At 44.9% G+C, this 22,894-nt stretch overlaps 1 protein-coding gene across 4 annotated transcripts in view; it reads right to left on the bottom strand.

Moving 5' to 3' along the window:
* INPP5A (inositol polyphosphate-5-phosphatase A) overlaps window positions 1–20,222 on the bottom strand; it is a 231,494-nt gene extending 211,272 nt beyond the window's left edge. The window contains exon 1 of one of the 4 annotated variants that reach the window (XM_081189505.1): window positions 19,280–20,222. In XM_081189505.1, coding sequence (XP_081045631.1) covers window positions 19,280–19,354 — 75 coding nt within the window. In that variant the 5' untranslated portion in view covers window positions 19,355–20,222. The remainder of the gene's footprint in view (window positions 1–19,279) is intronic. The other 3 variants (XM_081189507.1, XM_081189506.1, XM_081189508.1) reach the window with 3 other exon arrangements.
* Window positions 20,223–22,894: the final 2,672 nt, after the last annotated feature.

The following is a 22,894-nucleotide window of genomic DNA, read 5'->3' as shown; positions in this document are numbered from 1 at the left end:
TAGATTAACGTTCCAAGGGACTATATTAAAACATCTCAAAGAAATTTCTGTGGTCTCCAAAAATATACACTAGAGATTATATTCTTACCATAATTGATCCCGGTGTGATGTAAATTATGTGCACAATTACAGCTGATCTTCAGAATAGTCACTTGTGGCTCTTTGGGGACAATGGCTTGATCAGAACTTAAAAAAAATTATTGCATCTCACCCAGAGTCTACGTTTCTCCAGAAGAATGACATACATTTGGAGGACAGCATAAGGACTGATACTCCAAAATAAAAGTAAAGTGATAAATACAGTGGTACCTCGGGTTAAGAACTTAATTTGTTCTGGAGGTCCGTTCTTAATCTGAAACTGTTCTTAACTTGATGTACTACTTTAGCTAATGGGGCCTTCTGCTTCCGCCACGGCGCCATTTCTGTTCTCATCCTGAAGAAAAGTTCTTAATCTGAGGTACTATTTCTGGGTTAGAGGAGTCTGTAACCTGAAGCATCTGTAACCCGAGGTACCACTGTATCTGTTTCACCCAACAAAACTGTTCTTTTAAGCATGTTTTCACATTAAAAAAAATAATTCCAAAAGCCTGAAACTGTTCTGGTAGATCATTTGTTCCAAAAGATTGCAGCTGCCACACTATAAAGCAAAGGGGCAGATTTTCAATGTGAAGAAAATGTTGAAGAAGTCAGAAATTGTGATTTATACATTCTTTCACATCTGCACATAATACAATGCCATAATCCAAACTCCGGATTTAAACACCTGCAAGTATTCAAGAGGATTAAAAAACAAACCACTTGATTGGGGGGGAGGGACGACGACGACGACAATGCTTGCTAGTGCAAGCAGTTGGTTTCCAGCAGACCAAACACCTAGGACAGGGTTCAGCAAACTTTTTCAGCAGGGGGCCGGTCCACTGTCCCTCAGACCTTGTGCGGGGCCGGCCTATATTTTGAAAAAGAAAATGAACGAATTCCTATGCCCCACAAATAACCCAGAGATGCATTTTAAATAAAAGGACACATTCTACTCAGGTAAAAACACGCTGATTCCTGGGCCATCCAGAATTTAGAAGGCAATTTAGAAGGTGATTGGGCAAACGCAGCAGTTTGACTTCACCCCTAGAGGTACACTCCATTGCCACTCGAAACAGACGGAAGCCTGCCAACAACAAATTGCAAGCACTTTGGAAGGAAAGAAATAGAGCAACAGGGCTGGTAAAATAGAAATATATTTTGATCAGGTATTTTGTATTGTTAGTTCTGAATAAAATATTAAAAAAACACCCTAGAGCAGTGTTTCCCAAACGTTTTTGGGCAACGGCACACCTGTTTACTGAAAAAAAATCTCGCGGCACACCACCATTAAAGCCCCGCCCCGTGACGTCAGCGCGCAGCGTCACACCGGGAGGGACGCACAAAAGTGAAAGTTTTCCCCCTCCCCCTTGCCGGGGAACCTCCAAGCTTTGGGCAGGCAGGCAGGCAGAGCTGGGAAGGGGGTTTCCAGGGGACACGGCAGCTCCTCGAAAGGCTTCTCTCAGCTGCGCTCAATCCTCCTCGGAGAGGATTTCCCCTCCGGTCCCATGCCTTCGTTTGGGGCATCGCTCCGGCTGCTCCCTCTCCCGCCGCGCAGGAGCGATGCCTCTCTCTGGCTCTCCCTCCGCGCAGGCTGAGGGAGGGAGGGAGGTGCGCGTGTGACCCGTCTCTGCTGGGAGACCAAACCCAGCGAGGCAGAGTCGCGCGGAGGCGCCCAGGCAGCACTGCCGGCTGCGAGGAGGAGCGCCAGGCAGCAGCAGGAGGCGCGGCCTCTCCTCGCCGCCGCCGCCCCGCCTCTCGCCGCCCGACTCGCCCGCCTCCCTCCAGGCATCTCGCGGCACACCAGCCGATGTCTCACGGCACACTCGTGTGCCGCGGAACACCGGTTGGGAAACACTGCCCTAGAGAGTATACATTATACTGATAGCTGGAAAACTACCCTTTTAAAAATGCCCAACACTGCAAGCACTGTCATAGTTTTAAAATGCGTTTTATAAAGAGGCACATCCACTTGAACATTTTGCAGCTGAAATGTGCCAGCTCTACAAAAATAAAATAAAAACCACGCCACTGCAATTTGTTTTAGCCTGACACATGTTTTTTGTCAGAGGTTTCTTTGTCCTGTCTGTAAGTAATCTCCATGTGTTATCCACATAAACACTGTCACCTAACATTAAACTTTATACATTTTTTTGGAAGCTAACCATTGGAACAGATTCTGTCTTTATGCAATTAATCCTTCAAAATATTAACTGGTCTTTACTAAAATCATTAACCCTTGAGTGCTCCGAGGCAAAACTGTTCCTATTACAAACTTGCCAAGTCCTAGGTTAAGCTTGTTTGTTCATACAGTATTTTCGAAAACTGACGAGTGTTTTGGCAACTAGGCAATCTACTTTAAGGTATATGGGCAAACCTTGAACTCAGTCCCAAAGTTCATAGAGATTGCCAAATGTCTAGAGGAGTGCAGGCCTGATCCCAAGTGATTGGTTTCACTTCTTGCTCTTATTTTCCTGCCAGTTACTCTCCTGTCTCTGCTCTGATGCTGTCACACGTTTCATTGGCTGGTCTGAACTGGAAATGGCATTAAGGGAAAGGCTACCTGCACAGCCTCCACAAAGCAACTCTGTGTTACCTATCTACAGCAATGAACTGTGCTATCTTCAATGCCCTTCCAGCGGGACTGAATGAATGTTTGGTCTGATCCGGCAGCTGGATATTTTAAAATGGTTACGGAATTGTGAATCGCCCAGCAAATTTCACAAACTGGGTAATCCAACATTAAGCATGAACAATTGTTCTACTTTCATATCTAAAGAGATCTCGCACATCTCCACGTGTGGTTTAGCTGCACTCATATTGCCAATGTTTACCTTGAAACAGAATGGCCAACGAAAGCAATCAGCAGAAGATTCATGTTTCAGCCTGATCTCTCCACGCAATCTTCTCCTGAACTTATGCCACAAGACCTTTGACATCCTTTGAAAATTGGATTTTACATACAAATGAATATGAATATGAATATGAAAAATTATATATAATACTAATGATTAATAATTGCAGGTTGAAACTCTTTAAAACAGCAATGGGAATCTGATCTAGGGATAGAGGCTGCAGAGGTGGATTGGAATAATTTGTGGGCTAAAAAAACCACTAAAATCAGTATCAACTTAAGATATGCGCAAACACATTTAAAATACCAATCTTATGGCCTTGGACACCATTACAGTGTAGTTATATTAATAAAACTATCCCACCATTGTGCTGGAGAGGCTGTAATAGTATTAGGTACAACACTTCACATGTGGCGGACATGTGAACATATAAAGCCCTTCTGGCAGAGGATGTTACAGAAAAAAGCTACATTACAGGTCAAAATGTGGAGTGTACCCCAAGTTTAGGACTGTTAAGTATTTTTAAAGAAGGGCAAGCTGACCTTTGTTATAAAGACCTAATTACTTTTCTTTTAGTAGTGACACACCTGCTAGCAGCACAGAATTGGAAAGGATTGGAATATCTGTGTATCTCTCATTGGAAACAGAATTTCTATTTCTATCAGGAAAAAATAACAGTTTACATGCATTGAATAATACAAATGATGTAGATGATTTTATTTTATAAAATACTTTACTGATAATCCTACTGAAATCACAGATTGGGCTTTGGCAAACTTAACTAGATTGATCTGTCCCGGGGGGGGGGGGGCGAATTGTGGATTTTGCTTTTGTATCTTTTCTCTCCCTCTCTCTTTTGTAATTGTTATATATTAGAAATCAATAAAGCTATATATATATATATTTAAAAATAAAGCTTCTCCTGAGCCTATGCAAGTAGGAAACTTCCAGGAACTAGGAAGGAAAGGAAATCTTTGGGAAACCTAAAGCTTAGGGAACCTAGACTGAGCTTGAAAAACCTAGAGCTTCTCACCAAATGACCCTTACCTCTAAGATGGGAAAAAACCTTTACTCTTTTTTCATCAAAGAGACTTCCTGATCCTTTGTGTCATCAGAAGCCAACAGATTAATCCCCAACCTCTAACTGTACATGTCAAAATGAAACTCCTATCTCCAACTGGCAAGCAGGTTCTGGGACTCCTATACAAGGAAACCAAGATGTTTCCTAGCAACCAAAACTGTCCCTTATATTAAGGAAATAGCATTTTGCTTCAGCTTGGTCCAGAAGGCCAAGACTGCCATGGATAACAGGCCTGGAAGTGAACACTGAAGAGGGAAGCAATAACCAGCAGAGCAACTGGATCGCTGCACATCAGTGTGATACTGCAAATGACACATTTGTCTCATAATCTGGCCAAAATAAACAAACTTTTATTTATATTATTTATTTTTAAAGGGCTGCTGATTATTTAATGATTTACCTGTCTTCGATTCCCCCCCCCCCGAAATTCCACATGGATGACCATTTCCAACTAGTTTCCTTGTCCGTTTTTTCCTCCTTAGGAATCATCCCCCCCCCAAAATACGTTTGTGTTCAATACAGAATGTTTGCCCTAGAATCTTAAATGAATGTTGATACTTCCTCTTACTCATCTTCTCATAAACACAATTGCATGGATCAGAAAGCCTTTTACCATTCAAGGATGCAAGAAAGCTACTTATCTGCAGGACAATTTGTCAGGTCAGCTTTCAGCAACGGTTTCCTGTTCCTCTTGGGGGTGGGGAAGCCAACTGCTACTGTGACAGCTTTAATAGCTATGAAGCGTATACAAGATCGGCAAATAAATAGTTCTGCTCTCCTTGCTCAATAGCAGGCTAAGTTGCAGAACAGAATTGGAGGGGCTTTGGAAGAGAGGAATGTTATCCTATAGCAGAATAATTTTCTTTTATGGGAAGTTTTTCACATCTGTGAGGAGCAAAGCTTACTAGTAACTCAATTATTAGCTCCTTTTCCAGTTGGCGGAAGTTGCAAGAAGATTTCTGATTGTCACACTAAAATCATACCACATAATGGTGTCATGGAGTCTTGAGCCATATCTACACCACAGCCTTAATAACTGGCTTAAATAGTCGTTCCTTTCCTCAGGGAATCCTGGGAAGTGTAGTTCCGTGAGACTAATCCAAAACTAGTATACAACACACTGAGGTGAGGAAGTTATTTGAAAAGGAAGTCACCAGATGAAATAGAGAATGCAGAACCCGGAGTGCCCTATAAACACACTAGACTGTGTGCCCTAGATTGTGTTGGAAGGCAGGGAGAGAAAACAAGTGCAAGGAAAGGAAATACTGCACATCAGGTTTATTGTTTAGATCACAGAATCTGCAGAGCATATACAATCATCTATTTTTATAAGTAGGAGAATCTTCCAGTTCTCTTGGCCATAATAAAAATATTTGGACATTATGTCTCCAACAAGGCCTGCAACAAAATGTTTCAGTACATACAGCCCTATCAGTGGCACCTCCAGCAATATATTTATCCCCCTCCCTCGTTTTTCTCTTCTGTTTTTCCAACTCATCATCAATCTCCCCTGGCTACTGAGCATGTTTAGTTCTCTTTGGACGCTCCTGTTGTTGTTGTTGTCGTCGTCGTTATACTAGTATTATTATTTTTGCATGCCTCCATGGTCCCCAGTGCATGCTAACGCCTTCCTCTCATTTCCCAGTAGCCCAATTTTGGTTACAGTCCTGCTAGCACTCAACACATCAGTTCACTTTCGGGAGGAGAAATATCAGAATCCTCCCACAATAAGAGAAAGAGTGCTTTTGGAAAATGCGCGGTGAAGAGGCACAATCTCAGTTATGAGCTTATGTAAAATCATTGTAGAATCCTACAGAAACACATTCAGTTTTGGGAGAGAGAGAGAGAGTGTGTGTGTGTGTAAAAATGGAGGCATTCATTAAAGCAGCTGTTTCTGGGCTGCATTTCTGGACAAGGGTTTATCCCCTGACAAGGGCAGCGCTAGGAGGGAAGAAACTCCGTAGCTGCTTGCTTTTTCTGTTTTCGTACACTAGAGATGGACCGATAGCATTTTCCACTGTTCAGATTGCATATCTCCCAGAGGACATGAGTGACACAGTGCAAAAAAAATATTAAGAACCACAAAAGCTTTTAGCACTTCCTTGGCACTTTGGACAGAACACAGAATTGCTTCCTGCCTGCATATCCAAGAGCAAGGTGAAAAATAAAATGTGAGTAAAACAGGAGGGAAGGCAAAATTTAAACGAACAAACAAACACTCCAAGATAGATTACAGCCAACTAGTAAATTTAGGTAGTGGGAAAAAATCATGATGGTGATGATTTTTTTGCTTTCTGCGGAGGGAGTTCCCCCCCCCCCTTCAACTCAGAGAAGATTTTGAGATTAAGAGGAAGCCTCCTCAAAATCACATTTGCTCTTCACAGGAATTAAAGGCAAAATCCTACACTGAAGTTACAGCGGCTGAGGGGAGCAGAATGCAAGATATGCCCCCACTACACACACACACACACACACACACACACACACACACATCCATGGAAATCTGCAACATGCTAAGGGCCTACTGCCAAAAAAAACAACAACTGACAGTCCACATTAACAGTACAGCTTCACAACAGCTCCAAGCTTGGCACCAGGAATTCCCCACCACCCCATCAATAGTAAGAACTGGGGAAGTCAAAATCATATCGTTCAGATGTTGTTGGGTACAACTCTCATCAGTCTCAGTCAGCATAGCCAATGGTCAAGAATGGAAAGAATTTTAGTCCTACACAAGGGGGAAAGAGTGTGCTCTCCTTAACAATAAAGGACCATAGAGAAAGCAAGGATAAAATGTTCAAAGGAGAGTTGCAAATATACAAATAAATAATAAATATTCCATAAAACAAAATCAAGGCTACAAACACATATTAATATGGAATACTGTTTGTACATTTGTCTCTTTGAGGATTTTGTCCTTCTCATCTGAAGGATACCACATTGGCTACCCCTGACAAAGAATTTTACCTCAGAGATGTTGAAAGTCTTCTATTTAACATTCAGAACAAGGCCCTTCCTTTTTTCATCTGTACCAACTGTATAATTTTTTTTTAGAAGCGCAACATCTTCATTAGCAAGTCACATCAGAGCACTGTTGTTAGTACTTGCTCCAAGCCATGTTAGAGTTTCCTTTTAGCGCCTGCCGTTTTTGCCAACTTCTCAATTAAGGCAACACCCCAAAAATTATTCACTGTTGAATTTCACCAGAAAGAAACAACAAACGCCAAAAATAAAAAATGAAATGAAGGTGGGGTAAACAGACAAAGACACGTCAGCAAATAAAGTTGTGTGCAAGCAGCGCAGAGACTAATCCTCGGGCGTTTCAGCTGTTAACTAAAATTATAGTAATGGGGGTGGGGGCAGGGGCACAAGAGGGAAGCAAGCCAAAAGCCAGCACAGATAACAGGCTTTTAAAAACCCCGAGAACATACGTCTAAAACGAAGTAAAGTTTACTTTGCCAGACGTTCCTATGGGAAAATTAGTTTTGTGGTTCCCATGGGGATTGCTAGATCTCTAAAATTAGGCAGCTTGCTGCAATGAAGTAGAAGAAGAGGTCTGTAAGGGGGACCTGCATTTCAACATCCCAAAGGACTTACAGTTTGCAAACATGGCTGAAAATGAGGTGGCGACGGCTCATTTTACTAAAGAAAAACAACTAAGGTCCACCAAGATTCTTGATCTTAAAAAACAAACAAACCCAAGCTCTGTGAATTAACTGTATGAGGCTAGCTCAAGCCTTTGGCAGGGATGCAGAGAGACTGCACCAATCCAGTATCCACTTGAAATTTCTATATGGGATACTCTGACATGTGAGCACTAAGCAAACATGCACTCCCCCCGTAACGCACACTTAATGCTTAATCCAGGCAAGACTGAAGTACTGTTAGTGGGTGGGTTCCTTGACGGGATGGATGGGATATGGCCTGCTCTGGATGGGATTACATTGAAGGAACAGGAGTATAATTTAGCAGAATTGCTGGTGCCTGAATCTCAAGTGGTCTAGGTGGGATGGAGTGCCTTTTCTATCAGCTTCAACTAGTAGTCCAGCTGCACCCCTGTCTAGACACGGAGAGCCTAACTTCTGTTGTAGGTAGAATTACCGCACTTATTTTTATTTGCGGGAGGCAGCTATTCCTGATGTCCTATGGTTTCTCCACAATGTTTGAGACATCTGGGAAAGGTGCATAGGTTTGCCTATGAATTCACTCTGCGTTATTAAGTTGGGCAAACCTACGAAAAACAAAACAGTGGAATAGGAATCTCTCGTCCCCTATACACCTGCTGCAGCAAAAAGCTGCAATGTCAGCCATGAAGGTTTCTTCTCTGGATCTTAAACCCAGATTATTTCAGACCAAGGTATTACTCAGGGTCCTTGCTGCTTCTGTACCTCCCCAGACAGCAGCAGGATACATGTATACGTAGGCTTATGCCATGTACTTTGGAATCAGAAGGAAGCTCCCCAAACCACCTTTCTATCCCTAAATGTACAGGGCCTCACCCTCTCAAGATATGAGAACCAAGCAAGAACCAAGCAGCTTGGGTTCAGAGGGCAATGTTGATCTGGCAAAAGAAGGAAGGAAGGAAGGAAGGGAAGGAAGGAAAGAAAGATTGTTCAAACAGGACCAGTTATAAATCACTGCCAATAATGTGGATTGATTGCATAATTTTGACTTCTGAACATAATCACTTGGATAGCCATTCCTGCTGCCAGGGGATTAGTGGGGTTGAGGCTGGCATGCCAGTCACACAGATTGGCCAGACTGCACTTTTCAGGTGTCAGAAAGAGACTATTACCACATGCCCGTGTCTGTACATCATGCTGCTGTTGAAAGCACAAAATAACTCTTCAACCAGATGACAACTCCAGTCAACAGCCCCTGTTAAAGTCATCAGTAGCTTTCTTCATCGCATGAATGAAGGCTGCAGGGCAGCTATTTCTCTCCCTCTCTCACGCGCTGGAGGAATGTTGCATCTATAGGCTTCAAAAATGCCCTCCCCACATGGCAAGCAGCACTGTCAGATAAATGCAGAAGCAACCACACTCCTTATAGCTGCTCCAATGCACCCATTACTGCCGCACAACACACCACGAATACCACACACAGGCCAACGGGGGGAAAGTTATCCTGCTACTGCAAGAACCGCTGAGTTCAGGCCCCAAAGACCACAAGGCCACCCACAGAAGGTTTCAAGGGGAAGTCAAAACTCAAAGCAAACAGCAAAGTGGCGTGTTTTTACTCCTCACTAGTACGGATCCTTTAAAACATGTGTCTGCACTTGTGTTTTCCTTTTTGGTCACCCAGATGCAATTCTTAACCATCACAACAAGCAACCAGGGAAGCAGCTATTTACAAGACTGCTGAACACCTAACAACTCACTGGGCCACAAGAGATAAGAACATAAAGCATTCATATTTCAATACGGATAGTTACGGAGCAGTCCATAGTTATAAAATGTGGTGGGTATGTAAGCATCACACTGATGATTGGCAAATTCTCTTTTTTCAAAAATTCACCTTTGCCTTAAAAAATGAACACACAGTTCAATTTGGAAAATTGATTTTTGGACAAATTTTGAACTATTTTTCCTTATGCAAATATCACGTGGTTGGCAGCTAATAACAGTGTTATTAATGCTGTTCAAACCCTCCTAGACACACTTTTTGTCAGGCAAAGCTTCCAGGTAAAGATCCAGTATGACTCAAGGTGAGTGAACGGAAGGCTTGGAATGGCCTTCTCTAAACTGGCATATTCCAGCTGTTTTGGAGTACAACTCCCATCATCCCTTGACCATTGGACAATGCTGTCTGGGACTGATGGGCATTGAAGTTGACTGAGGGCACCAGCTTGGGGAATGCTGATGGGTGTCTCACTCATGTGAGGCAGTGGATCTTCTGCTTGTAGAAGTGGTGAAGCCACTGCACTGTATATTTGTAAATAAACTCAAGGCAGTCTCTTCTAGCCAGGCCTCCTTCCAAAGGAAGCTAATCCCAGATAAACTAGCCAGGCCTCCAAAAATTCTGACCGGTCATAGAAATGGGAAGCACACAGCAATTTCCTTAGAATATCAGCAACAATACAGGAGTCATGCAGAAGACAATTGAAATACCCAAGCATTCTTGACTGCATATGCCTTACATGGACATGAGGTGACAAAACGTAGCTGCACACACATGGATAGGCTCAATCATGCAGCTGGCAAGATCTATGCATATAATAAAATGCCAAGGCTTGTGATCCATGACCATGTACACAAACACAGCAGGTTTAGTGGAGCATAGGGCAGACGAAGCCACCAACCCAGTACTCAAAAGATCAAGTGCTAGGATCAGCAGATTGAAGGACCATAGTCCTTCCTTTAGAAATCCCCTACACTGAAAAACAAACACTTGATCCTCTCTTTCTCCAGCCCCATCCCGAGATCTTCTCATCCAGCAGCATTAAAAGCACGCTAAAGCAATTGATACCTAGTTTTGGACCTCAACCACCCCTATATGCAAACAGAATAAGCAAAAGGATTTCAATCTTCCTGTTCTATTTTCCATTTGCTACAATTTCTTTTCCCACCCATCCCAGATAGGAAAACAATTGTTTTGACGTTCCTCCAGTTTGCTTGCTTGCTTGTTTGTTCATTTTGAAACTTCAGAAAACAGGGTGAAGAAAATGCATGGCAAAGTCAGAATAAAGAAGATATAGTGTATCAGACAGCGTTTCTCCATAAACAAATTCCTAACCAGTATGATATGACACAAGGAAAGGGACCTCTCTACACAATGCTAGGGTATGTGTACAAACAATCATTTTACAGCAGCAGAGTAAAAAAAAAAAAAAATCAGTTAAGCAACAACTTAAAAAAGAAGGGCCTAATCCTATACAGTGGTACCTCTGGTTACGTACTTAATTCGTTCTGGAGGTCCATTCTTAATCTGAAACTGTTCTTAACCTGAAGCACCACTTTAGCTAATGGGGCCTCCTGCTGCTGCTGATGCGCCGCCGCCACCGCACGATTTCTGTTCTCATCCTGAAGCAAAGTTCTTAACCCAAGGTACTATTTCTGGGTTGGTGGAGTCTGTAACCTAAAGCATATGTAACCTGAAGCGTATGTAACCCAAGGTACCACTGTATTTGCGTTCTGCTAGCTGAGGGGCTTTAGGATTTGGCTGAAGCACCGCTACACTGGCAGACTGTCTTCTGCTGCAGCTGAGTGGTTAGAGAACAGTCCTGCTATGTGTTTGTGTCATATAGAAGCTCCATGTCACTGGTTTTTGCTTTGTTGCTTTTTGTCACCTGACCCTTCCCCTCTGTTGCTTAGCAAGAATATTTTCCTCCCAGGGAGTAGGGCCTTGAAGGGCTTGCCAAAATGTTGCCCCAGGCTGGGACCAGCCCACAGATTCCTACTCCAAGCATGGAAGTTTGCACTACTAAATCAGACTCTCCAAAATCAAAGAAGCCTCTGAATGAAGACATGCGTAAACTCGTGACTCAAAGCCAATGGGGGACCTACATTTGGGGACCCCTGAAGCTTGAACTGTTATGGGGGCCCCTTCACAACCAGCAACGAGGTCTGGATAACCAGTTATATTATCCAATGGGGTTGTTCCATGAGAGAACGCCACACACACACACACACACACACACACACACACACACACACCCCTACTAAATCTCAGATTTTGCTTTAAATCTCAGATTTTGACACTCTACCTTTACTGTGTTACTGACTCTCAAACTTTGGGATTGTTGAAATATAGACAACAAAGAATTAATTTGAGTTGCACAACTCAAATTGGGCCTACATTTTTAAGCAAGTCGCTTCTGAGCCCCCCCCCCCTAGGATTAGGACCCCCGAAGCTTAAGCTTCATTAGTTTCATAGTGGATCCGCCCCTGCTCAAAGCACAGACAACGTAACACTGAACAAGATCCAGATTTTGCAAACTACACAGGTGCTGTTGCAAACTAGATCAGAGCTAACACAGAAAGATGGGACCTATACTCAGTCAACTCTTAAGAGTCCAGAGATACCACAGCGATTTAAAAGCCGCAGACTAGCTTCCCTCTAAACCTGATCTTAAACCCTTTGCTCCCACGGTGGATCGTGAAACCTTCTCAAGGAGGGCTGTGTGTATTATTTCAGACCTCTGTCAAAAGAGCCGTATGCTATGTGGTTCTCCAACTCTGTCACGATGTCATACACTATTACAGGGCTTGTGAGGAGCACAAAAAGGTTTAAACCCTTGACTGTAGGGGTGCCAGCAGTGGGATCACTACTGGACGTGTTTGTGGACTGAGGAGGCTGCAATATCACTATGTGTGCTGAGGACGTACCCCATTGTCATGAGTTCATTGTCTTTATTTCTGCATGTGGACAGCGTGTGGGTGCCACTGCCAGTATGGACCCTGGTTGGTGGGTAGTGCTGGCATTTCCAGGGATGCCTGCAAATTTCTCAACATTTTGCACCTTATGGAGTTGTTATTTTATCCTCCACCAGGCTGGGCATGCTTAGGCTGTGGCTCCGGCCATTCTGCTGGTTCCCCACCCACTGGGGTTCAGGATTGCTCTGTAAATCCCCCCCCCTCTTTTCCAGTGGAGAATTAGTCTCAGGGTCTGAGTCTTTAAAGGAACTTCACTGAAGCTAAGCTAGTTTAGGTCCAATCAGTGCCTGGATGGAAGACTACCGGAGAACCTCATCTGTGTGGAAAGGTGGGAAATAAAATTTAATCAAACAGAAGCATGATAAGTCAGTTTCAGTTTGATGAATGACACATACAACAATCACAGTCTCTATAAGAATTTCCAGACAAGGAGCCTGTAACAAAAATGAAAGGTGTTGTGGAAGCTTAAAAGCAATCTGTGGCCTTTACTGGGCTTATCATTTACTTGGAGTGGGTAGGACTTGTTCCTTTCAAATATATTGATGGGTGAGTATTTTAAATAAAAACAGCAATAAACAAAACCTAATTGTAACGTCTCTGTTATTTGATTTGATTTTTACTGTGAGGAACTTGAGTGTAAGAATGAGACCAATAAATATAAATAATAATGTTCCAGCATTAGCTTTCACAGACTAGGGTCTTGTAGACTACAGCCTATCCTAACCCACCAAAACTTATAAAATACTAAAATGTGTTAGCCTTTGAGGTGCCCCAGACTCTCTCTTGTTCTTTTCTAAGGCCGACTCTTTTCAAGGCAAGAGCCAATACCAAACGCACTTTGACCAAGCCATCAGCACTACTGCAGAGCCAAATTTTAAGTGTATGCTGCTATATAGCTGTAAATTAGAGACAGCCGTTAACCAAGGGTGAAATTCATTTAGTCTGTGGGGAAGCTGTGCAATCATTCTTTCCCTTCAGAGAGATGCACAGGGAGGAAAAATACACCTCTCAAGGAGCAGAAACAGCAGCCACAGGGCATTTGGTATCATTTGAGCAACATACTGGAGTCAGAAGATGCAGAATCCTCTCTCATGTCTCAAGCCATTTACAGTTCAATCAAGATCCCCAATGAGCTACACCACACCTTTGAGAGTGCACCAAGCAAAACAGGTAGATGCAAATGACCAGCTAGCATCTTTCCCCAGTCTCTCTCCTACAAACCTGAAGCCATCGTAATCTGACAGCGCTTAGTTTAGTTAAGACAAGAGAAAACAGTTGGCAGTTTTACAGCTCAGGATGTATGTAAATGGGCACAGAAACCATCCTGTGTGTCACCATTTTGGTGCTTGTTTGCATCAACCATGGGAATAAACAAAAAAGCAAGGCAAACAAGTACACCCTCAGTTCAGCAATATTCTAATACGAAGCAGATTAGATAACAAAACCATTCTCAAATGATTATTATGGCTAATCAAAACCATATTGTAAACAAAATCAGGAAGAGGGGAAAAGTGTATTTTCACTCAGTTCTCTTAAATGTAATGAATTGTTCACATCCACCAATAGTGGTTCCTCATTTGTAAGTGCAACCACTTACGGTATCATAATCTCGGGGTCAAATACACAATAGATTCTTTTCCCCGCTCTAAGTAATAGGAAACAAGCAAAGTAATCATTTGCTAAACCTCAGAGCTTAAGACCTCGAAACCAGTCACATTTCACTTCATAATATTTCTTAATTATTGTCACAATTCCAGATTTTTGACCGCTCAATTTCCAAGCCTTGATTCCAACAGCAACAAGCTCTAGGGAAGAAGCGGGGGGAAATCCAGAAATGTTCGGACTACTTTATATCCCTACCCAACGCTGAACTTCATGCATCTGCTTTAGGTTGAAGTTATTCTACACATGCAGAGGCAATGTCCTGTTTTAGGTACATATGAGCATCACTGAACAGGCATGTGTAGCAAAGGGTGCCTCTGGGCTGTCAGTATTTTGTGGGAGGGATTCACACGTGCACTGGAAAATTTAGGTTTACACAGTTCAAGTGGATTAAGAAACTCTGTTGCGCCAGCATAACAAATCCATTTTTTAAAAAATACCACCCTGCAGACCTTTTTCAGTCAGGAAAGTGATGAGTAAATGCACCGAGAAGCAAGGGATTGACAAATGACCAACATAAAGACTTATAAACACCCTGTAAGCAAATCAGAATCATTGTGTGCACTCCCCACCCAACAAATCAGAATGAACGCTCAATAAAGACCAGACATAATCTAACAGGCTGTCTGGGGAGCCTGGCAAATGCATACATGTTTACTCAGATATGCACAAGATACCCATTTTAGAACATAGCTTCAATCCTATACAATACAGTATACACTTTCCGAGGAGTTTGCCCCATTGACCACCAAGACTTATTTCTTAATGAAATTGTACATCTCCAACACTCATTACTTAAGTGACGCATGAGAGGTGGGTACACCCACATTTGACCAAAAACCCCAGAGGGTTGGGCTACAGGTCAATGTTGGCTTTGGGTTGAAAAGTGTCAGCCACCCCTGAGAGGTACCACCTCCAACCCACAGGAACCAGCTCCAGATGCACCATGCAAGGGTGCTGCAGAAGAGAACCCAGAATGTTTTCTCTAATTCTAACACAGCTAGCAAATTACACATCCAAGGAAAAGTGGAACTTGGTTCTCGGTCTCTGTGTGGCATTATAAATTACTGGAGACACACCAAGGAGCAGCTCTTAAGAATAGTCAGCAGGGATTGTATACCTAGAGGCATTCAGACTGGGTTCAGCAAGCCAGGAGTTACCAGGCTTCTAGATAACAATGGGAACAGCACATTCTTGGGCAATGAAAACTTTCTAGTCAATCTACAGGCCCCACCAAAGAAGCTAAACACTCCTCAGACCAGTCTTATTTCCCTCAGTTGTCTGGACTGTTTTCATTCTCAGTCATGTACTCTCCTCATTTAGAATTCTTCTTCTTTCTCGGAAGAATATAAATTAATCTAGACTCTAATTTCAGAGGTATTTCTGTAAGGACTGATACCTGGCAAGTCCTGCGCTGAATTTGGGCCCAGATGTGAAGACCTATTGCTAGAAAAGCTGCTCATTCAGTGCTAAATTGTAGGGTGGGGAGAGGAAATGGACTGGTTTCACTTCAATAGTTTGCCAGATTCATTTACATCTGATAAAAGTAATTGGGATGGATTACTACCCCACTTCAAATGCTGTGCTGATCCATAATCCTTTTCTACTTTGGATTTGGCACCAGATTTTTTTTTCCGGGGGGGGGGGGGACTATAGTGGAATACAGTCCAAGTTTAGCACTGTAAATTTTCTCTATGCTAGTTGCTTTCATTAAAAAAATCTGTTTGCAAATAACGCTGAAATAACGAACTATATTCCACTATAGTTCCAGAACTGGCTTTTCTACTGCGTGACAGCTGAAAGGCAACATGGAAATTAACAGTTAGAGGAACGCCATTAAAATGGAAACGCCATTGCCATGTGAATGCAGCCTAAGGAAATCAAACATTGCTGCCTATTTATTTAAACAAAATCTTAGTAACTTTTAGGTAAATAGATTTTGGCCTAACAAAGCTTAATCCAGCATTTTCACATCAACATGTGAGAAAGTATCTTGAGAATTTTATAAATAAATAGCACATTGTATACAGCTGAGTTGCAGTATATTTCAAACCAAACCAAAGGAAGCACTGTTTTTACACAATGCATAGTTAACTTAGGGCAGGGGCCAGCAACCTTTTTCAGCCATGGGCCAGTCCACTGTCCCTCAGACCACTGCCACAGGATCTGCTGAGGGCTACTGCCTTAGAGCCCTTGAAAGACATCGAGTCATCCAGACTCAACTGAAATAATCATTAACAGTCCCATTAGCCATGACTGAGAAGCAATATATCACTGAATATCAGACACATGATGGGGGAGAGCTGTTGTATTAATATCCCACATGGAGACTTCCCAGAGGCATCTGGGAAGTCCACTACTTGGAAACAGGACTTCCCCCCCCCCCTTTATGTTTCTAAGATCACTTAGTGGGATGTTCTGCAGGAATCTTTTGTTCTTTCATGGGAGAATGAAAGAAGCCAATGGAAGCTCATTTTCCTCCCAGTTCTCAGGCTTCAAAGCATTTGGCGCACCTGACTGAAAGGGCACTAAGCTGCATAACAGTTTGAGAAAAGATTACTGTATTGGTAGATCCACACCAAACCATATATTTAAATCGCATCTGCCCCCCCCACACACACATTAAAAGCACATGGCTCTCCACCCCACATCTTGGGAACTAGTTTTTAATGGTTCTATAAATTGTACCTCTATGAGTAGGAAAAGTACAGCTCCCAGGATTCTTTGGGAGGGGTCATGTGCTTTAAGTGTATGGTGTGGACCTGTCCTAAGTGAGTAGTGCATGTGTTATTACAAAGCATCATGTGATTCCACTACAGTCTTAGGCCTAGAAAACACACAAAGCTCCTATGGAGAACCTCTAACCCCCCAAGTATTGTAAGTGCTGCAGTAGGTCAGTGCAATAAAGGAGGCAACCAAGATCCCCAAAACGTGAACAGCCACCTAAATTCAATGAAACCATTCCATGTAAACTGAAGTAATGCAACACCTTAAACTAATCTGGAGAAATGGCATTAAAAACTAAAACTGCCATCCTTTACCCAAATATCTGGAACAAGATATTAAGCAAGGTTACTACAACATGTGCCCCGGGTTCACATCCAGGACTAGGATACAACTTAATAATTAGATTATTTTTTAATTAAAAAAAAACTTTACACCTGAATTTATTTTACCACAGATCCTTATCAGGAAGCAATTTACAAAATCTAGAAACCCTAATCATTCTTGGTTTGTAAGTTACTTCAAATTATATCAAGATAACTCAGAATGCCCAGATATGGAGGAGATGTTTTTGACCAACAGAAATACAAGATTTCTTTCTTTCCTGGGTACAGTGGAAAAATGTTTATAAATAGGGCTGGCACACGGGAGGAATTGATACACACACACACCCCATCACAATTAACATTATTTTTGCACCTGCTGTTCCTTGAAAAACAAAACAAAGATAGAACAGGAAAGAAAAGAAAAGCAAACATTAGTACATATTCCATTGTATGCTGAAGTTTGCAATTAGCAGCTACTTCTCTCATTGGCGCACAAACCTTTTTATGAAGCCATCTCCCTGCAAATTAACCTCTCCCTTCTTCTCTGCTCCCCCTTTCCCACCTTTTATTTTTGGCACTGGGCATTTGTATTTGAAAGATACATCTGGGGAAAGCGACTTTTTTTTTAACAATTCCAACCAACTTTTTTAAAAAAAGCATAACCTTCTCAGCTAAAACAAAGACACAGCTTAACTTTTTTTCATTCCCAGAAAAACTTTTAGCAACAAAAAAGCACATATTTTCCTGCAATCGAGAGTGCAAATCTGGTTGTAGATAGAGCACACATTTACACTGTTGTGGTCATACCTTCTCCCATTCCCCAAAAGCTCCAAGGTTTCAAAACCTGGCCCAGTCTGTCAAGACAGCAAGACGCAGTTCCCAAAGAAAAGGCAGTTCCCACAACTTCATTTATATAGCACTTGTTCACACTGGGTGATTAGCACAACCCAAATTGATTACTATGTGCACGGGGGCCATCACAGACCTCCCTCTACAGATATCAATTTGTGTGTACTCGCCTCACTTTGGCACACAATGTTATTTCAGAGCGGCTCAGCTGGTAGAGCATGAGACTCTTGATCTTAGGGTCGTGGGTTCAAGTCCCAAGTTGGGCAAAAGATCCCCGCATTGCAGGAGGGTTGGACAAGGTGCTCCCTTCCGATACTATACTTCTACGGTGGTCATTACTTCAGGGCTTTCCTCCGTGCCTAGTTCCACATATCTGATTCTTCCGCCAGATCATAGAGCTGAGGACCACCGGCCCTGCTCACGTGTAATGCAAAACAAGTGTGTGAACCGCCTCTAGGCAAGTTTTGCAGGGAAACCACAAGAAGAAGCTGTTGGAACCAAGACGCTGCACAAGTACCTACGGGCAACGCGGCTGCAGAAAGGATGCACCAATTAAAAGGGTAACGCCGGGGGTTTAAGTGCGTGGGAGGGAAGGTCCTGCGACCCCCCCATCCCCCCTCCGCCAATCCCCCCTCCCCCAAACGGCGGGCGGCTGCCCCAACTAGGGAACAGAGAGGGAAAACTTTGTCGAGGACAGCGGGCCCGGCCCTCTCGCCGTCCCCAAGCGCCTCCCCAAGCGCGGCTTCCTGTAGAGCGCCGAAGGGGCCGGGCGGGGCGGGGCGGCCGCGCCGGGTCAGCCAGGCTAGGTGCGCTCTTGGGGAGGCGGCGCGACTCGCCTCCGTCCTTCTCCGCTTCCTGAGCGGGGCAGCCCAAAGGGAATCCCCAGTCTGACGCGCAAGGCGTCAATCCCCAGAAGCGGCACCGCGCAGGCACGGGCTCCGGCTTGGCAGGGCTGCCCTCCAACCGCCCGTGGGGCTTTCTCCTCGCAAGGCGACGCTGGGAAGCCGACACTGGAAGGGCGCTAGGACCTGGAGAAAAGCCACGCCGGGCTCAACCCCTACCTCCTCCCCTTCCCCACCCCCCACCCCGCTTCCGAGCCACCAAGGAAGTAGGCAGGCTGGCGCGGTCATGGTCGCCAGCAGCCACTCCGCCAGCGATGCCCCAGCAGGGAGAAAGAGGGACCCAGACCCACCATTGCCCAAAGCAGCCAAGGCGCACGAACGCGCCCGGAGCCTCCATCTGCAGCAGGTGACCGGGCCCCACCTGCGCGCGCGGCGCTTGTGAGGAGCCCCCCACCCCCGACCCGGTCGCCTGGCCAGCCCCGCTACTCACGTCGTCGAACAAGGATCCCACGTTGGCCGTCACGAGCAAGACCCCGGTGTTGGCGACAGTCCCTTTCATCGCCATGATCCTGGCCCAAAATAGTTTCTCTGTGCGCGCCCGCGCGTGTATATTTAAATAGACGACGAAGCAGCACCCCACCTCCGAATTGCACGGAAATAATCGCGGGCCAGGAGGCCAGCGGGCCGTGCACTCCGACGGCGGGAGATCAGAGAGTCCGAGGGAAGTTCGCCCAAGTGCTCGCCTCGGATGGGCTTCTGCAGAGGCGTTTTACGCGCCGGCTGGCGGCGCCCCAGCGGAGGGAGGAGACCCTCGCACTTCTCCCGCCGGGGGCAGCAGGGGCGCCGGCATCCGGGCTGAGCGCCCCGTCTCAGGGGGACCGGGTGATCCCCCACCCCGCCCGCGCTGGCTGGCTAGCTGGCTGCCTCCCTCCTCGCTGCCGCTGCTGCAGCCGCCGGGCAGGAGGGGAAAGCGGACTTCGCTCTTAAATCGCCCCCTTCGCAGCCATTCGGCTCCGGCTGGGAAAGTTCCTCCTGCCGCTGGCCGTTGCTGCTGCTGCCGGATCCTTGTGCATGGCAAAGCCCTCCAGAAATACAAAGGAAACTCTTCGGCGGAGGGAGGGAGGAAGGAAGGAAGGCAGGCAGGCAAGGGGGCAGTGCCCGGCGGCGGCGTCCTCGCTTCCAGGGGGGCAGCAGCCCAGGCAGAGGAACCGCTCGATGCAGCCGGAGAAGCCACCCCTCCTCTTCCTCGTCCTCCTCCTCCTCCTCTTCCCAGCCTTTGCCTGCAATAACAGAAAGAGCAGCAGCAGCCGCGACGACTAGATCTCTGCACTCCTCTGACGTCACGGGCCTGACACGGCTCGTCTTAAAAGGGCAACGCCGCTCCGCTAGAGCGGCTCGACCGAGCAGTCCCCAGCCACAGGCTGCTGCTGCAGCTGCTTCGATGGTGGGGGTGGGGGTGGGGGCGGGGGGCGACAATAACGTGCTTCGAGTGTAGGGGGTTGCGAGGGGAGGGAGAGGTTGGCCTGCGGTTGCTTTTGCTGCACTGAAGTGGGGGGGGGGGTGTCTGTGTGTGTAATCGGCGGGTGGTTTCTTCAGCTTCGCGCCTTCGGAAGAGGCAGCGAATTACGCAACTCGCGCGGCTGTGGAACTGGCGTCTGCAACGCCGGGTCGGATGTGTTTAACGCAGGAGCACGCCGCACGATTGTTGAACCTTTCCATACGCTCGTGTGCTTTTGAATGCCAGGTGAAACTTATCTGCCAGCCGTTCTACTAACTAGCGCTTCAGCGCATTTTTTCTCTCCGTGTGAATCTACATAATATTAACCTGGGCTTTTGCGTCCTATACTAAAAGTCGAGGGGGAAAACAGTGCTGTTTCGACGTTAGTATAGCACTCAGTTTAAAAAAAGAGATCTCCAGGATAGGACATCTGGTTTCCTTTTGCCTCTGCATAAACAGATGACATCATTGCAGTGATGTTCTGAATATTCAGGGAATTAATTAAGGGTCGTATAATACACTTTCGATATATAGAAGCAGGGGAAACTGCTTGAGGCTGAGTCAAATCACTGGTCATTATAGTCTGACTGGAATCCAGTCTTCAGATCTCAGGCACTGGTCTCTCTGCCAGCCTTACCTAAAGCTCCTGGGGATTTTACCTGGTACTTCTGCATGTGAAGCAGATGCTCGGCCACTGAGCTACAATTCCTTTTGTTTCATGTACCTATGGAAAAAGAAGGGCTTCCTGACTCCCAAGAAAAGGCAGGACATAGAGACGACATTCTACCTGCCCTGTCCTAAAATATTTGCAGCCCAGTTCTGTGCAACTGCCTTTGATGGACTTAACTAGCCGTAGCAGATTCTGAAGTGCAGGAGCTCATCCTGAGAGAGCCCCCACAGCTGTACACAATATCTCCATATATATGCACACACACACCCTCACAATAACACAGTCCCCTGATATACAAGGATCAGCTGGCAGCCATCGAATAGAGGTCCAGCAAAGGGTATCACAGTGCTTTTGTGTGCTTGAATTGCTGATCAGCCATGTCCCATGATTACAGTACCAAGCATCACTGACTAGGAGAAAGTTCCACTGAATTCATGGTGATTGCTTTAGTTAGAAATGCAACTGATCTTGCAAACAAGTAGGAACCCCATCAAAGGAAAGGAAAGAACTAATGAACTATTCTGCCCACCACACATACTCAGCTTGGTTTTCCCTGTTATAATCTGTTTTACTGTCACAGTAAAACTTGAAAGCCTCATTATCACCTCTGGCAGATGAAGGAATTGCTCCTGCTCTCAGAGTTCCTGTACTCCCATGTTTCTGCTCTGCTACACCACTGATAAGTAAGGCTGCAGTCCTTTACTTATCTCAGAAATAGTCCCATTAAGCTCAGTGGAGCTTACTTCTGAGTAGATGTGCATAGGATTGCACTTCATGTCTCACTGCAGGGCCCTAGTCAAAAACAAATCCTGTTGGTTCTTTTTTGGAGCCTAAAGCAGTCAACAAGGCAACTCAAGCACTGCTCATACTTTATGTGTGTTTAGGGATCTATATGAACAATAGGAGGCAGAACCTGATCACAGAAAGCACCTATAGGGCCACCCACTTTTGGCACTCCTTTGCAGACATTCATACTGAATACATGGCTATCTTATCCTGTGACTCATCTGGAACCTGACATTTTTATGGACTGTAGAACATCATGCCTTGTGCACAAATTCAAGGTAAATTTGGCTCTGTTTTGCTGTAACTTTTTGGAATTGGGTACAGAATGAAACAATTCAAACTACCTATTAAAAGACTAAAGAAACACATGGGAGTCTTGATCTGCTGACCACAGAGAGACATTTAAACCCAGTTTATACAGGCTGATAATTTTCTATCTTCCATTATATATTTGGCAGTTGTGCTCTATTCAGCCATTGAATCAAGCGCAAGTCTACATTCCATTGACATCAGCACAAGTGCTTGGAAAAACCAGTCAAGAGTAGAACCCAGGGCTCTTAAATAGTTGCCCGGAGAGGTTTAGCTGTCCTTTCACATTTATAGTCCTAGTAGTCAGTATACACATCTAGAGTTCACACTAAATACATTACTTCTGGTAAATAAGCCACCCAAGTACATGGGTCCTTCATGATAAACTCACACATTACCAGGATCGCTCCCCTGCCCCAGCGGAGTATCCTTGGAAAGAGGGGGTAGCTGTTCATTCCTCAAGGAATCAGTCCCTTGTAAGGGAATGTTTCTTTTCTTTCTTCCTCAGAGTGACATTCTCTTTCCAAGAAACCCTAATTTCTTCCCTGACAGTAGGGGAAATGTCACGGGGGTGGGACACAGCTATAACATCTCTGAAGGCCTCATCCACCACCCTCTCTGCCTCTCTTCGCTTTCTCAGGTCTGGCACCTTGACCTCAAGGGAACAAATGTGTTCTCAGAAAGCCAGGAGCTTCTTGCTCCTTAGACACACCCATGACCTCTGTCCAACAAGGAGAGATGCTCATGCAAAACAGAAGAATATCCCAGTGCCTCTCCTGGCATAACTGTGTTTGCACTTTTAAGGTGTGTTTTTTTATTGAGGGTATGGTGGAGGGGGGTTA

This window comes from Podarcis bocagei (assembly GCF_964188305.1).
Source record: "Podarcis bocagei genome assembly, chromosome: 4".
Lineage (NCBI taxonomy): Eukaryota > Metazoa > Chordata > Lepidosauria > Squamata > Lacertidae > Podarcis > Podarcis bocagei.
Note: the sequence above shows the minus strand (reverse complement) of the source record. Positions and strands in the feature narration are given on the sequence as shown.